Genomic DNA, 14,510 nt, shown 5'->3' on the forward strand with positions numbered 1-14,510 from the left:
AACTACAACTGAACTACAACTAAACTACAACTGAACTACAACGGAACTACAACTGAACTACAACTAAACTACAACTGAACTACAACTGAACTACGACTAAACTACAACTGAACTACAACTAAACTACAACTGAACTACAACTGAACTACGACTAAACTACAACTGAACTACAACTAAACTACAACTGAACTACAACTAAACTACAACTAAACTAAAACTAAAATAAAACTAAACTACAACTGAACTAAAACTAAACTAAAACTAAACTACAACTAAAATAAAACTAAAATAAAACTAAACTACAACTAAACTACAACTAAACTAAAACTAAAATAAAACTAAACTACAACTGAACTAAAACTAAACTAAAACTAAACTACAACTAAACTACAACTAAAATAAAACTAAAATAAAACTAAACTACAACTAAACTACAACTAAACTAAAACTAAAATAAAACTAAACTATAACTGAACTAAAACTAAACTAAAACTAAACTACAACTAAACTACAACTAAAATAAAACTAAAATAAAACTAAACTACAACTAAACTACAACTAAAATAAAACTAAACTACAACTAAACTACAACTAAAATAAAACTAAACTACAACTAAGCATTTAGAAAAAAAATTAAAATTAATAAAAACTTTCAAACCTGCTCTAAAAACAAATTAAAATGACCTGAATTCGAGACCAAACTCAGTCTGAACTAACTAAACTACAGTAGGATGTAAAATCCTAATCCTTGCCTCAGACTCTTGGTGTAAGTTTGGATCAGCTGTTCTTGGATCAAACAGCTGGAACATAAACATGTGATCCAGCAGAACGTCTTCATGTTCCGTTCAAACCCCAGGCTTCATCTTTTATTCAGTGAAAGGTGAGTCTAGACCTGAGGACAGGTGAGACGCCGGAGGCCCCGCCTACTCCCCCTCCCCCACCCACTGCGTCAACAGGGCATTTGTCAGTCAGTATTTGCATTAGGGCGTTGTCATGGTGACGTCTCTGTGTACACACACGGGCACATATGACAGGTTCTCAAATGTCTGCGTTCACTGCCTTTAAAAACAGAAGCAGTTCGAACACACACTGGAAAAAAGAAACAGAAAGAAAGAACAACCAGAGAAACGGATGGAATGAAAGATAAAGGGATGGAATGAAAGATAAAGGGATGAAATAAAAGAGTCTGTCCAGGGCTAGGGTTAGGGTTAGAGAGAGGGTTAGGGTTAGGGTTAGGGTTAAGAGAGAGAGAGAGAGAGAGAGAGAGAGAGAGAGAGAGAGAGAGAGAGAGAGAGAGAGAGAGATAGATAGATAGATAGATAGATAGATAGATAGATAGATAGATAATACTGACCCACAGACTGGTACTGTCGACCAGAGGCATGATGGGTAACCCCGCCCCCCCAGGGCCCAGGGTCTGTGTGCTCAGTGGACCTCTGGTGTCAAACATGTGAATGAAACTGAACTGAAGCGTCACTGGTGTTCAAGTCATTTCTATTCAGTTCCACACACACACACACACACACACACACACACACACACACACACACACACAGTTGAATCAGATTTGAACTGGGTCAGAACCAGTCCAATATGATCAGAACAACCTGTAAATAATGACAAGCCCATATTTCCTCTTGTTTTTTTTGGTGTAAAAAAGTAAAATTACCTGAAAATGTTTTCATTAAATGTGAATAAACTGAACAAATATGAACAAAAGCAAACGTCTGTAGAACAGAACATGTAACTGGACCAATATTCTGTCTGTTAGTAAATGTTCTGTGTGATGGTAACGCACATGATGATGGTAGACTGATGAACGGAGGCAGAACATTGGTCCTGTGGTTTGTCTTCAGACGGTTCCAGTCGTTCATGTTCTTCAGGTTTTGAAGGAAACTCTGTGGATGAGAACCTGCTCAGATTAGAACTGTCCTTTTGTCTGTTCGTATTTTCCTGGTTCAGTCTGTTTCAGCTCAAACTGGGCTGAATGTGGAACTGAACCAACATGAGTCTGACCCCCCAGACTTAGACCACGTGGTCTGAGTCCACGTCCACAGTCCAGTGTTTCAGCTCCGCTTTAAACTGGAGTTTGTTTCAGGATCTGCTTCAGTGAAAGGGCTGAAGAACCAGAGGCAGCTCCACCTCCACCTGTGCAACCACCAAAGCATGGAGGACCTGGAACACAAACAAACAAACAAACAAACAAACAAATACAAACAAACTGGAAAAGCACCCCCACACACACACACCAAAATGTCCTCATCTGTTCTGAAGTTTTCATCCAAATCCGTCAGAACTGTTGGACTCATCTGCACACAGACAAACAAACAAACAAACAAACAAACAACACTGGCAAAAACACAACCTCACTGGTGGAGGTCACAAACAAACAAACAAACAAACAAACAAACAAACAAACAAACAAACAAACAAACAGTAGATCCTACAAACAGCTGATCAGCCCAGTCCAGGTGAACTCAGACATGTGTCCACCCACAGATACTTCACGCGCACGCACGCGCACAGGCCGATCTCACCTGTGCCCTCCCTCCTCAGGTGAACTGGACAGACTGGTCCCATCAACACCTGCCCAGTGTGGAGAGAGAGAGAGAGAGAGAGAGAGAGAGAGAGAGAGAGAGAGAGAGAGAGAGAGAGAGAGAGAGAGAGAGAGAGAGAGTCTGTGGAGGAGGAGGAGGATATGGAAATGATAAAAGGGGGGGGTGAGGTGTAGCACGAGCTCATCCGACAGGTGACGGCGGAGCGGAGGACGCGCGCACAGCGGATCCACGGCACACAGAGGACACGAGAACCCCCACACACGAGAACCCCCACACAGGAGAACCCCCACACAGGAGAACCCCCCCCACAGGAGAACCCCCCACTCAGACCCCAGTGGGACTGCAGCACCGGTAGGTTTATCCACTTTGACTGTTTATAAGAGCAGAAAGAGGCGTTCAAAGACACAGGACATGGTGCGTTTAGGGCGCAGTGGATGTGCACTGGAACCGGAAACAGCGGCTTTCACAGAGAAAAGAGATTAGACTGTGTTTAAGAAAGGATTAAAACTGTGTTTAAGAAAGAAAGAAAACTGTTTAAGAAAGGATTAAAACTGTGTTTAAGAAAGAAAGAAAACTGTTTAAGAAAGGATTAAAACTGTTTAAGAAAGAAAGAAAACTGTTTAAGAAAGGATTAAAACTGTGTTTAAGAAAGAAAGAAAACTGTTTAAGAAAGGATTAAAACTGTTTAAGAAAGAAAGAAAACTGTTTAAGAAAGGATTAAAACTGTTTAAGAAAGAAAGAAAACTGTTTAAGAAAGGATTAAAACTGTTTAAGAAAGAAAGAAAACTGTTTAAGAAAGAAAGAAAACTGTTTAAGAAAGGATTAAAACTGTGTTTAAGAAAGAAAGAAAACTGTTTAAGAAAGGATTAAAACTGTGTTTAAGAAAGAAAGAAAACTGTTTAAGAAAGAAAGAAAACTGTTTAAGAAAGAAAGAAAACTGTTTAAGAAAGAAAGAAAACTGTTTAAGAAAGGATTAAAACTGTGTTTAAGAAAGAAAGAAAACTGTTTAAGAAAGGATTAAAACTGTGTTTAAGAAAGAAAGAAAACTGTTTAAGAAAGAAAGAAAACTGTTTAAGAAAGAAAGAAAACTGTTTAAGAAAGGATTAAAACTGTTTAAGAAAGAAAGAAAACTGTTTAAGAAAGGATTAAAACTGTTTAAGAAAGAAAGAAAACTGTTTAAGAAAGAAAGAAAACTGTTTAAGAAAGGATTAAAACTGTTTAAGAAAGAAAGAAAACTGTTTAAGAAAGGATTAAAACTGTTTAAGAAAGAAAGAAAACTGTTTAAGAAAGAAAGAAAACTGTTTAAGAAAGAAAGAAAACTGTTTAAGAAAGGATTAAAACTGTGTTTAAGAAAGAAAGAAAACTGTTTAAAAAAGGATTAAAACTGTTTAAGAAAGAAAGAAAACTGTTTAAGAAAGGATTAAAACTGTGTTTAAGAAAGAAAGAAAACAGTTTAAGAAAGGATTAAAACTGTGTTTAAGAAAGAAAGAAAACAGTTTAAGAAAGGATTAAAACTGTGTTTAAGAAAGAAAGAAAACTGTTTAAGAAAGGATTAAAACTGTGTTTAAGAAAGAAAGAAAACTGTTTAAGAAAGGATTAAAACTGTTTAAGAAAGAAAGAAAACTGTTTAAGAAAGAAAGAAAACTGTTTAAGAAAGAAAGAAAACTGTTTAAGAAAGAAAGAAAACTGTTTAAGAAAGAAAGAAAACTGTTTAAGAAAGGATTAAAACTGTTTAAGAAAGAAAGAAAACTGTTTAAGAAAGGATTAAAACTGTTTAAGAAAGAAAGAAAACTGTTTAAGAAAGAAAGAAAACTGTTTAAGAAAGGATTAAAACTGTGTTTAAGAAAGAAAGAAAACTGTTTAAGAAAGAATGAAAACTGTTTAAGAAAGAAAGAAAACTGTTTAAGAAAGGATTAAAACTGTGTTTAAGAAAGAAAGAAAACTGTTTAAGAAAGAAAGAAAACTGTTTAAGAAAGAAAGAAAACTGTTTAAGAAAGGATTAAAACTGTTTAAGAAAGAAAGAAAACTGTTTAAGAAAGGATTAAAACTGTTTAAGAAAGAAAGAAAACTGTTTAAGAAAGAAAGAAAACTGTTTAAGAAAGGATTAAAACTGTGTTTAAGAAAGAAAGAAAACTGTTTAAGAAAGGATTAAAACTGTGTTTAAGAAAGAAAGAAAACTGTTTAAGAAAGAAAGAAAACTGTTTAAGAAAGAAAGAAAACTGTTTAAGAAAGGATTAAAACTGTTTAAGAAAGAAAGAAAACTGTTTAAGAAAGGATTAAAACTGTTTAAGAAAGAAAGAAAACTGTTTAAGAAAGGATTAAAACTGTTTAAGAAAGAAAGAAAACTGTTTAAGAAAGAAAGAAAACTGTTTAAGAAAGGATTAAAACTGTGTTTAAGAAAGAAAGAAAACTGTTTAAGAAAGGATTAAAACTGTTTAAGAAAGAAAGAAAACTGTTTAAGAAAGAAAGAAAACTGTTTAAGAAAGGATTAAAACTGTGTTTAAGAAAGAAAGAAAACTGTTTAAAAAAGGATTAAAACTGTTTAAGAAAGAAAGAAAACTGTTTAAGAAAGGATTAAAACTGTGTTTAAGAAAGAAAGAAAACAGTTTAAGAAAGGATTAAAACTGTGTTTAAGAAAGAAAGAAAACAGTTTAAGAAAGGATTAAAACTGTGTTTAAGAAAGAAAGAAAACTGTTTAAGAAAGGATTAAAACTGTGTTTAAGAAAGAAAGAAAACTGTTTAAGAAAGGATTAAAACTGTTTAAGAAAGAAAGAAAACAGTTTAAGAAAGGATTAAAACTGTGTTTAAGAAAGAAAGAAAACTGTTTAAGAAAGGATTAAAACTGTTTAAGAAAGAAAGAAAACTGTTTAAGAAAGAAAGAAAACTGTTTAAGAAAGAAAGAAAACTGTTTAAGAAAGGATTAAAACTGTTTAAGAAAGAAAGAAAACTGTTTAAGAAAGAAAGAAAACTGTTTAAGAAAGGATTAAAACTGTTTAAGAAAGAAAGAAAACTGTTTAAGAAAGAAAGAAAACTGTTTAAGAAAGAAAGAAAACTGTTTAAGAAAGAAAGAAAACTGTTTAAGAAAGGATTAAAACTGTGTTTAAGAAAGAAAGAAAACTGTTTAAGAAAGGATTAAAACTGTGTTTAAGAAAGAAAGAAAACTGTTTAAGAAAGAAAGAAAACTGTTTAAGAAAGAAAGAAAACTGTTTAAGAAAGGATTAAAACTGTTTAAGAAGAAAGAAAACTGTTTAAGAAAGGATTAAAACTGTTTAAGAAAGAAAGAAAACTGTTTAAGAAAGAAAGAAAACTGTTTAAGAAAGGATTAAAACTGTGTTTAAGAAAGAAAGAAAACTGTTTAAGAAAGGATTAAAACTGTTTAAGAAAGAAAGAAAACTGTTTAAGAAAGAAAGAAAACTGTTTAAGAAAGAAAGAAAACTGTTTAAGAAAGGATTAAAACTGTGTTTAAGAAAGAAAGAAAACAGTTTAAGAAAGGATTAAAACTGTGTTTAAGAAAGAAAGAAAACAGTTTAAGAAAGGATTAAAACTGTGTTTAAGAAAGAAAGAAAACTGTTTAAGAAAGGATTAAAACTGTGTTTAAGAAAGAAAGAAAACTGTTTAAGAAAGGATTAAAACTGTTTAAGAAAGAAAGAAAACTGTTTAAGAAAGAAAGAAAACTGTTTAAGAAAGGATTAAAACTGTTTAAGAAAGAAAGAAAACTGTTTAAGAAAGAAAGAAAACTGTTTAAGAAAGGATTAAAACTGTGTTTAAGAAAGAAAGAAAACTGTTTAAGAAAGGATTAAAACTGTTTAAGAAAGGATTAAAACTGTTTAAGAAAGGATTAAAACTGTTTAAGAAAGGATTAAAACTGTTTAAGAAAGAAAGAAAACTGTTTAAGAAAGGATTAAAACTGTTTAAGAAAGAAAGAAAACTGTTTAAGAAAGAAAGAAAACTGTTTAAGAAAGGATTAAAACTGTGTTTAAGAAAGAAAGAAAACTGTTTAAGAAAGAATGAAAACTGTTTAAGAAAGAAAGAAAACTGTTTAAGAAAGGATTAAAACTGTGTTTAAGAAAGAAAGAAAACTGTTTAAGAAAGGATTAAAACTGTGTTTAAGAAAGAAAAAAAAACTGTTTAAGAAAGAAAGAAAACTGTTTAAGAAAGAAAGAAAACTGTTTAAGAAAGGATTAAAACTGTTTAAGAAAGAAAGAAAACTGTTTAAGAAAGGATTAAAACTGTTTAAGAAAGAAAGAAAACTGTTTAAGAAAGAAAGAAAACTGTTTAAGAAAGGATTAAAACTGTGTTTAAGAAAGAAAGAAAACTGTTTAAGAAAGGATTAAAACTGTGTTTAAGAAAGAAAGAAAACTGTTTAAGAAAGAAAGAAAACTGTTTAAGAAAGAAAGAAAACTGTTTAAGAAAGGATTAAAACTGTTTAAGAAAGAAAGAAAACTGTTTAAGAAAGGATTAAAACTGTTTAAGAAAGAAAGAAAACTGTTTAAGAAAGAAAGAAAACTGTTTAAGAAAGGATTAAAACTGTGTTTAAGAAAGAAAGAAAACTGTTTAAGAAAGGATTAAAACTGTTTAAGAAAGAAAGAAAACTGTTTAAGAAAGAAAGAAAACTGTTTAAGAAAGAAAGAAAACTGTTTAAGAAAGGATTAAAACTGTGTTTAAGAAAGAAAGAAAACTGTTTAAAAAAGGATTAAAACTGTTTAAGAAAGAAAGAAAACTGTTTAAGAAAGGATTAAAACTGTGTTTAAGAAAGAAAGAAAACAGTTTAAGAAAGGATTAAAACTGTGTTTAAGAAAGAAAGAAAACAGTTTAAGAAAGGATTAAAACTGTGTTTAAGAAAGAAAGAAAACTGTTTAAGAAAGGATTAAAACTGTGTTTAAGAAAGAAAGAAAACTGTTTAAGAAAGGATTAAAACTGTTTAAGAAAGAAAGAAAACAGTTTAAGAAAGGATTAAAACTGTTTAAGAAAGAAAGAAAACTGTTTAAGAAAGAAAGAAAACTGTTTAAGAAAGAAAGAAAACTGTTTAAGAAAGGATTAAAACTGTTTAAGAAAGAAAGAAAACTGTTTAAGAAAGAAAGAAAACTGTTTAAGAAAGGATTAAAACTGTTTAAGAAAGAAAGAAAACTGTTTAAGAAAGAAAGAAAACTGTTTAAGAAAGAAAGAAAACTGTTTAAGAAAGGATTAAAACTGTTTAAGAAAGAAAGAAAACTGTTTAAGAAAGAATGAAAACTGTTTAAGAAAGGATTAAAACTGTTTAAGAAAGAAAGAAAACTGTTTAAGAAAGAAAGAAAACTGTTTAAGAAAGGATTAAAACTGTTTAAGAAAGAAAGAAAACTGTTTAAGAAAGGATTAAAACTGTTTAAGAAAGGATTAAAACTGTTTAAGAAAGAAAGAAAACTGTTTAAGAAAGAATGAAAACTGTTTAAGAAAGGATTAAAACTGTTTAAGAAAGACTCCAGTCAGCTCAGACACATGTGATGGACACATGTTGGACATCTGTCCATGACCTGCTGTTACAGGTCTCATATTTATGGAAGGTCCTTTAACGCACCATGGGTCAGATTATAGAACCATGGGTCATAATACACTGTAAAAAAAACAAAAACAAAAAAACAAACAAACTATAAGAAAACGGTATTATTCCGGCAGCAGGGGTGCCAAAAAATACTGTGAAATAACTGAAAATAACCATCTCATGAAAATACAGTAATTTTCCATAATTCAAATACAGTTTTTTGCCCTGACTTTACATGAGATTTAGATTTTTTTTTTTTGATTTTTTTTTTTTTGACTTTTTGACTTTTTAATGTTTAATAAAGAATATTTACATGTATTAAAACAATCAAATTTTATATATATATATATATATATATATATACATACACATACATACATACACACACACACAGGGTGGGGAAGCAAAATTTCCAATGAACATTTAGTTGTTTTTTCTCAGCAGACACTACGTCAGTTGTTTTGAACCCAAACATATACTGATGTCATAATCATACCTAACACTATTATCCATACCTTTTCACAAACTTTTGCCCATATGAGTAATCAGGAAAGCAAACGTCAAAGAGTGTGTGATTTGCTGAATGCACTCGTCACACCAAAGGAGATTTCAAAAATAGTTGGAGTGTCCATAAAGACTGTTTATAATGGAAAGAAGAGAATGACTATGAGCAAAACTATTACCAGAAAGTCTGGAAGATACTATTAAAGAAGAATGGGAGAAGTTGTCACCCCAATATTTGAGGAACACTTGCGCAAGTTTCAGGAAGCGTGTGAAGGCAGTTATTGAGAAAGAAGGAGGACACATAGAATAAAAACATTTTCTATTATGGACATTTTCTTGTGGCAAATAAATTCTCATGACTTTCAATAAACTAATTGGTCATACACTGTCTTTCAATCCCTGCCTCAAAATATTGTACATTTTGCTTCCCCACCCTGTGTGTGTGTGTATATATATATATATATATATATATATATATATATATATATATATATATATATATATACGTATATACAGGGGTTGGACAAAATAATGGAAACACCTTCTATGATGCCAATATTAGGTGTTTCCATTATTTTGTCCAACCCCTGTATATATATATATATATATATATATATATATATATATATATATATATAATTTTCAGTGAGACTCAGTTGTCCAATCCACTGATAAAAACTGTATTTGGACAGTTTATCAGTGCTTATACATGTTATACATTCACAAAAATACATTTATTCACATTTTTGTTGTGAAACCTCCTGTAATTACACAAGATATTTGTCAATTAAACAAGTCTGGTTAAACTGACAGAACAAATACTTCTGTTACCGTTAACTGTCAGTAATTTTATCTGGTTTTAATTGTTTTTTTTTTTTTTTTTTTTTTTTTTTTACAGTATTAAACTTTAAATTAACAGTTTAATCTCATAAGTAGAAAATAAATATTTGTGAAATTATGATATGAATGTGTGATGTATTTCAACTGTATTTTTCTGTGAGAAAAGAAAAAAAATTATTTAAAAAAATGGAAATTTTCTGGTTATTCACAGTTAGTTTTTTTTCTTGTTATTTTCCATTTGACATGTAAAATCACAGTCTGTTTTTGTCATTTCATTGATATTTTCCTGTATCTGAAAAATACAAGAAAAATCTGTCAAATAAACAGTGAAAATTCTGTTAAATTACAGATTTTTTACAGTGTGGGTCATATATAGAACCAGTAGAACCCCAGTTGAACATATATGGTCACATGTTCCTCTTGTGCTCAGATGGTGCAGAAAACAGCTGACACAGCTGGAGTTAATCTGCACAAGGACAGAAAACACCGACATCGAACCAACAACAAACTCCCAACACTGGATCTGTTCCAGCGGTTCAGTACCTTCAACAGGTGTGTAGTAAAAAAACACACACTGTACACACGAATAAACTGTCCATCATCCACAAGAACTAAACTGACTAATAGAGGTGCACTTGACTATGTGAATATGATAATAATAATCATAACAATAATAATAATAGAGTTAAACAGTACAAACTATAGTCTATGTAACATAGATGTAAAAATGTATAAATATCTAATATATAAAATATGTCAAATAAAACCAAGAGAAAAAATAGACATAAAATATGGAAGCTGTGGGACGTGTCTTCTTGATGAATTCTTTGTTAAAGAAACTAAAGTAAAATCTCTCTTTCTCTCTCTCTTTTTTTTCTTCTTTTAATTTGTCTTGTCCTTCATCCTAACAGCAATGTAGCCAGCTGAGTCCCAAACCAACCCCCCCCACCCCCCCACCGGGTCCCCCGCCCCAGACAACATCCAGGAAACAGGGGTGTGGGAAGACCCCCCCCCCCCCCCCCCCCACACACACACACACACACACACACACACACACACACACACACCTATCAGTGTTGTGAAGTGTGAGGTGTGTATGTAAGCGGTTAAAACTGACGAGCACAAACTGTGCACCACTGAGGGTGACACCACACAGGCAGCCCCGCCCACCCGCACAGCACCGCCCACCAGGCACCACACAGCCCCCCCCCCCCAACAAGATATCGTTCTAAGCTACAGGTGGATCCAATTGGAGTCTAAGTGGAGTCATTTGGAATTTTGGATGAATTTTGGAAAACGTCTCAGTGATGACAGATGGAAAACTGTAGATGTTGTGACCTTGAACTCTGTCCTACTGGGACCAAAATGTGCTGGGGTGGTCCCAGGGCCTAGGCCTATCTGTGGGGAAGATCTGGGAAAGATGGGGGGAAGAGTTTTACACTAAAGTTACAAACAAACAAACAAACAAACAAACAAACAAACACACACACACACACACACACACAAAGCAAATGCCACATTTCCACTACATGGAACCGGCTCCACTCTGGTACCAGGTCCTATTCCAGACCGTTTCCATTCCAGGATACTCCCCACTTTCCAGTACCTGGTCGTCATAGTGATGCGGTGCGTTACTTCTGTGTCGTCTGTTCAGAGTCGCTGATGTTGTCTGGTCAAACTCCTGCTGAACTTCTACGTTGGCCACCAAAGACTGAACCTCCTGGACAAACCATGGTGTAGTTTTACAGGCTGTCCTCATGTGGATTCACCTACTGACAGATTTACTGGAAAAGGGCGGGGCATACAGACCACTCTGACCAATCAGTGGTCTGCAGTGTTTACACAGTGTCACCTTTAGTATCTGGTCCCCAGTCCTGGAACCTCAGCGGAGGTGAGACCAAAAAACTAGTACCAGGTACCAGAGTCCATAAAACTAGTACCAGGTACCAGAGTCCATAAAACTAGTACCAGGTACCAGAGTCCAGGTCCTTTTTCATAATGGAAACACAAAAAGGCCAAGTCGAGTCGAGCCGATACCATGGAAACCATGGAAACGTGGCAAAAGTGATCACAGTAGCTCCTAGTGAAGGTAATAATCTGAGTGTGTTTGTTAAAGAGCGTCTACCTTTAATTAAACCTGTTTGATCTCTCTCTCTCTCTCTCTGTTGTTTCCGTCGTGGTTTCCGTTGCCTCTAACAGTTGCTCTTCTTTCCTTCTTCTCCAAACGCTGCTTTCTCTTTTCAAGCGAGATCTCGACTCCAAACCCACCAGTTTGTTTTCAGCCTGCAGAGTACACACTTTAGCTTGTAAGCTAAGCCCATTATCGTCAGCAGAGGAAATCCGTTCGTCTGCTCGTCATATCTGCTCGTTGCTGTCTTGAATCTCCTGTTTCATGTCCTGTTGCGTTACTGCCATACCGGCAAGTTTTGTGCTGACCTCTGCTATCATACTGTTCAGTGAAGCCGGTGTTTGGTCATCCTTGTTGTCCAGGAGTTCTTTGTCAGCGTCAAGTGTAGCCATACTACTGCTAATGCTAACGTTCGTAGCTTTGGGGGCCTCGCTGCGAAGACTGTAGTCCGACAGCTCTGATTGTTTTGATGCCTCAGTCTTCCCTTTTTGTGCTCTAGCCGGGTTAGCCATATCCCAAAAACTCTTTTTGCAAAAAAATACCCATGTGCAGGGGTATTTTTGCAGATCTTTTGAACAGTGTTCACAGAGCGAGATGAAATGCGTCTTCCTACACGGCCGCCATTAACCAGAAGTCCTCTGCTCTGTTTTCTCTCAGAGGAAGATGAACTGGGGTTTCCTGGAGAACGTCCTCAGCGGGGTGAACAGGTACTCGACGGTCATCGGTCGGATCTGGCTGTCGGTGGTCTTCCTGTTCCGGATCCTGGTGTACGTGGCGGCGGCCGAACAGGTGTGGAAGGACGAGACCAAGGACTTCGTGTGCAACACCCGTCAGCCGGGCTGCGAGAACGCCTGCTTCGACCACTTCTTCCCGGTGTCGCAGGTGCGTCTGTGGGCCATGCAGCTGATCATGGTGTCCACGCCGTCGCTGCTGGTGGCGCTGCACGTGGCCTACAGGGAGCACCGCGAGGCCAAGCACAAGAAGAAGCTGTACGCCGACAAAGGCAGCATCGACGGAGGCCTGTTCTGCACCTACAGCCTCAGCCTGCTCTTCAAGACCGCCTTCGAGGTGGGCTTCCTGCTGGCCTTCTACTTCCTGTACGGGGGCTTCCAGGTGCCCATGTTACTGCGCTGCAGCCAGAGCCCCTGCCCCAACACGGTGGACTGTTACAACGGCAGAGCCACCGAGAAGAAGGTGTTCGTCTACATCATGGGCTGCACCTCCATCCTCTGCATCGCCCTGAATGTCACCGAGTTTTTCTACATCGTGTGGAAGCAGCTGTGGAAGAGTTTCAGGAAGCGCTACACGCCCGTCCACGACAAGACGCACGGGCCGAGTCGCAGCCACACCCCTGTTTCATTTGTCAACAAGTCTGTGTACGCCAACGAACCCACAGCAAACACGGAGGCGGAGCCTGAACAGCTGACACGCACCGAAGGAAACCAGCCGGTCCGGTCCTGAAGGCACCTCAGGTCCGGTCCTGAAGGCACCGCAGGTCCGGTCCTGAAGGCACCTCAGGTCCGGTCCTGAAGGCACCGCAGGTCCGGTCCTGAAGGCACCTCAGGTCCGGTCCTGAAGGCACCGCAGGTCCAGTTCATCCACAGGTGAAAAACCACAGGACATTTAGAAGAACGGCTCCGTTTACAGGAACACATGAACGCATCAGTACACCACTGTTACAAAGGAAAACAGGAGGGAATGGGGTCAAACATATGGTCCAGGGACCAAAACCAGCCCCCCAAAGGGTCCAGTCTGGTCCACCAAAGGGTCCAGTCTGGTCCATGGAATGAATCTGTGAAATGCAAAATTCCATACAGATAAAATAATCCGTTTAGTTCAGGTTCCACATTCAGACCAGTTTAACCTCCTAACAGCCTATAAATACTCACAACTCCATTTTTTTCTCTTTGTAAATGTAAATACAACCTGAAATGTCTGAAGAGAAGTGCAATTTTAGAATGTTCCACGTTTTACTAAATGTTTTGTGTGTTTGTAGATCCACTGTGATCTGTAAGTTCTAATGTACATGTGGAAATGATAAACTGAGAAAGAATATTGTTCAAATTAATTTTTTTTTTCAGTTTGTTCATCTTATTCACATTGTTTGAAAGGACAGTTTGTAGATGTAAACATTTTCGTTGTTTAATTTTACTTTTTTCACTGTAAAACATAGAGAAAAGTTTGCAGTTGTCATTAGTTCTATATTATTGTTATTGTTCTGGTTGGGTCCACTGCAGATCAGATGGAACTGAATGTGGAACTGGACTAACAGGACTTGGACAGCCCTGCTCTAACCTGTACCCACTGGACCCCCTCCACTGCTCTATGCCCCCCCCCCCCCCCTTACAGCACCCCAGTGCATGGGGATGTTACGAATTCTCAGACTGCGACAGTTTAGTTCAGGTGAACGTTAGTGTCAGTGATGAAGGAGGAAGAAAACCGACACAACCTGATGGAACTGACAGCAGGACGGAGGAACCCTGAACTGTAGAACCTTCCTTTGAATGAACAGCACCACCTGGTGTAGAGTAAAAGTAGAACCAGAAGGAACACTGATGTTTCACACTGAGAATCACACTGAAAAGATAAAGAAGGTTTGAACCAGATCAGAAGGATTTAGAAGGAAATACACTCCAGAGTTTATGATATATAATTATTATACCGTGATTACACTGTAAAAAACAGAGTGTCAATTTAACTGTTAGAGAGTTGAATTTAACTCTGTTTCAGATAACTTTTGGTCCCACTCAAAATTTGAGTAAAATTTACTCTGTGGCCAGTGTCAGATTTTCAGAGTTAATTCTACTCAGTTCAGCGTCAAAATTAAACATGAAATGTGTAAAATTATTTCACACTGTTAGAGTAATGTGATTACACTTTATAGAGCTATTTTTTACAGAAGCGTATTGCATTCACACACAAAAAAATTCGGCTCCGTTTTTCTGAATTAATGAGATACTTT

At 35.9% G+C, this 14,510-nt stretch overlaps 1 protein-coding gene across 2 annotated transcripts; it reads left to right on the top strand.

Moving 5' to 3' along the window:
• The first annotated feature begins 2,753 nt into the window (after window positions 1–2,753).
• On the top strand, window positions 2,754–13,375 carry gjb7 (gap junction protein beta 7). Of its 2 annotated transcripts, XM_030127893.1 has the most exons (3): window positions 2,754–2,909; window positions 9,851–9,972; window positions 12,206–13,375. In XM_030127893.1, exon 3 carries the CDS (start codon window positions 12,212–12,214, stop codon window positions 13,007–13,009), a length of 798 nt encoding a protein of 265 aa, XP_029983753.1. In that variant the 5' UTR covers window positions 2,754–2,909; window positions 9,851–9,972; window positions 12,206–12,211; the 3' UTR covers window positions 13,010–13,375. The 2 variants fall into 2 exon arrangements, with proteins under 2 accessions (XP_029983753.1, XP_029983754.1); XM_030127894.1 differs by lacking the exon at window positions 9,851–9,972.
• The last annotated feature ends 1,135 nt before the right edge of the window (window positions 13,376–14,510 follow it).

The sequence above is a fragment of the Sphaeramia orbicularis genome, chromosome 24, assembly GCF_902148855.1.
Source record: "Sphaeramia orbicularis chromosome 24, fSphaOr1.1, whole genome shotgun sequence".
In the NCBI taxonomy this organism is placed as follows: Eukaryota; Metazoa; Chordata; class Actinopteri; order Kurtiformes; family Apogonidae; genus Sphaeramia; species Sphaeramia orbicularis.

Coding starts and splice junctions, on each gene's coding strand:
- gjb7 (XM_030127893.1), top strand. CDS start 12,212: ATGAACTGGGGTTTCCTGGAGAACGTCCTCAGCGGGGTGAACAGGTAC.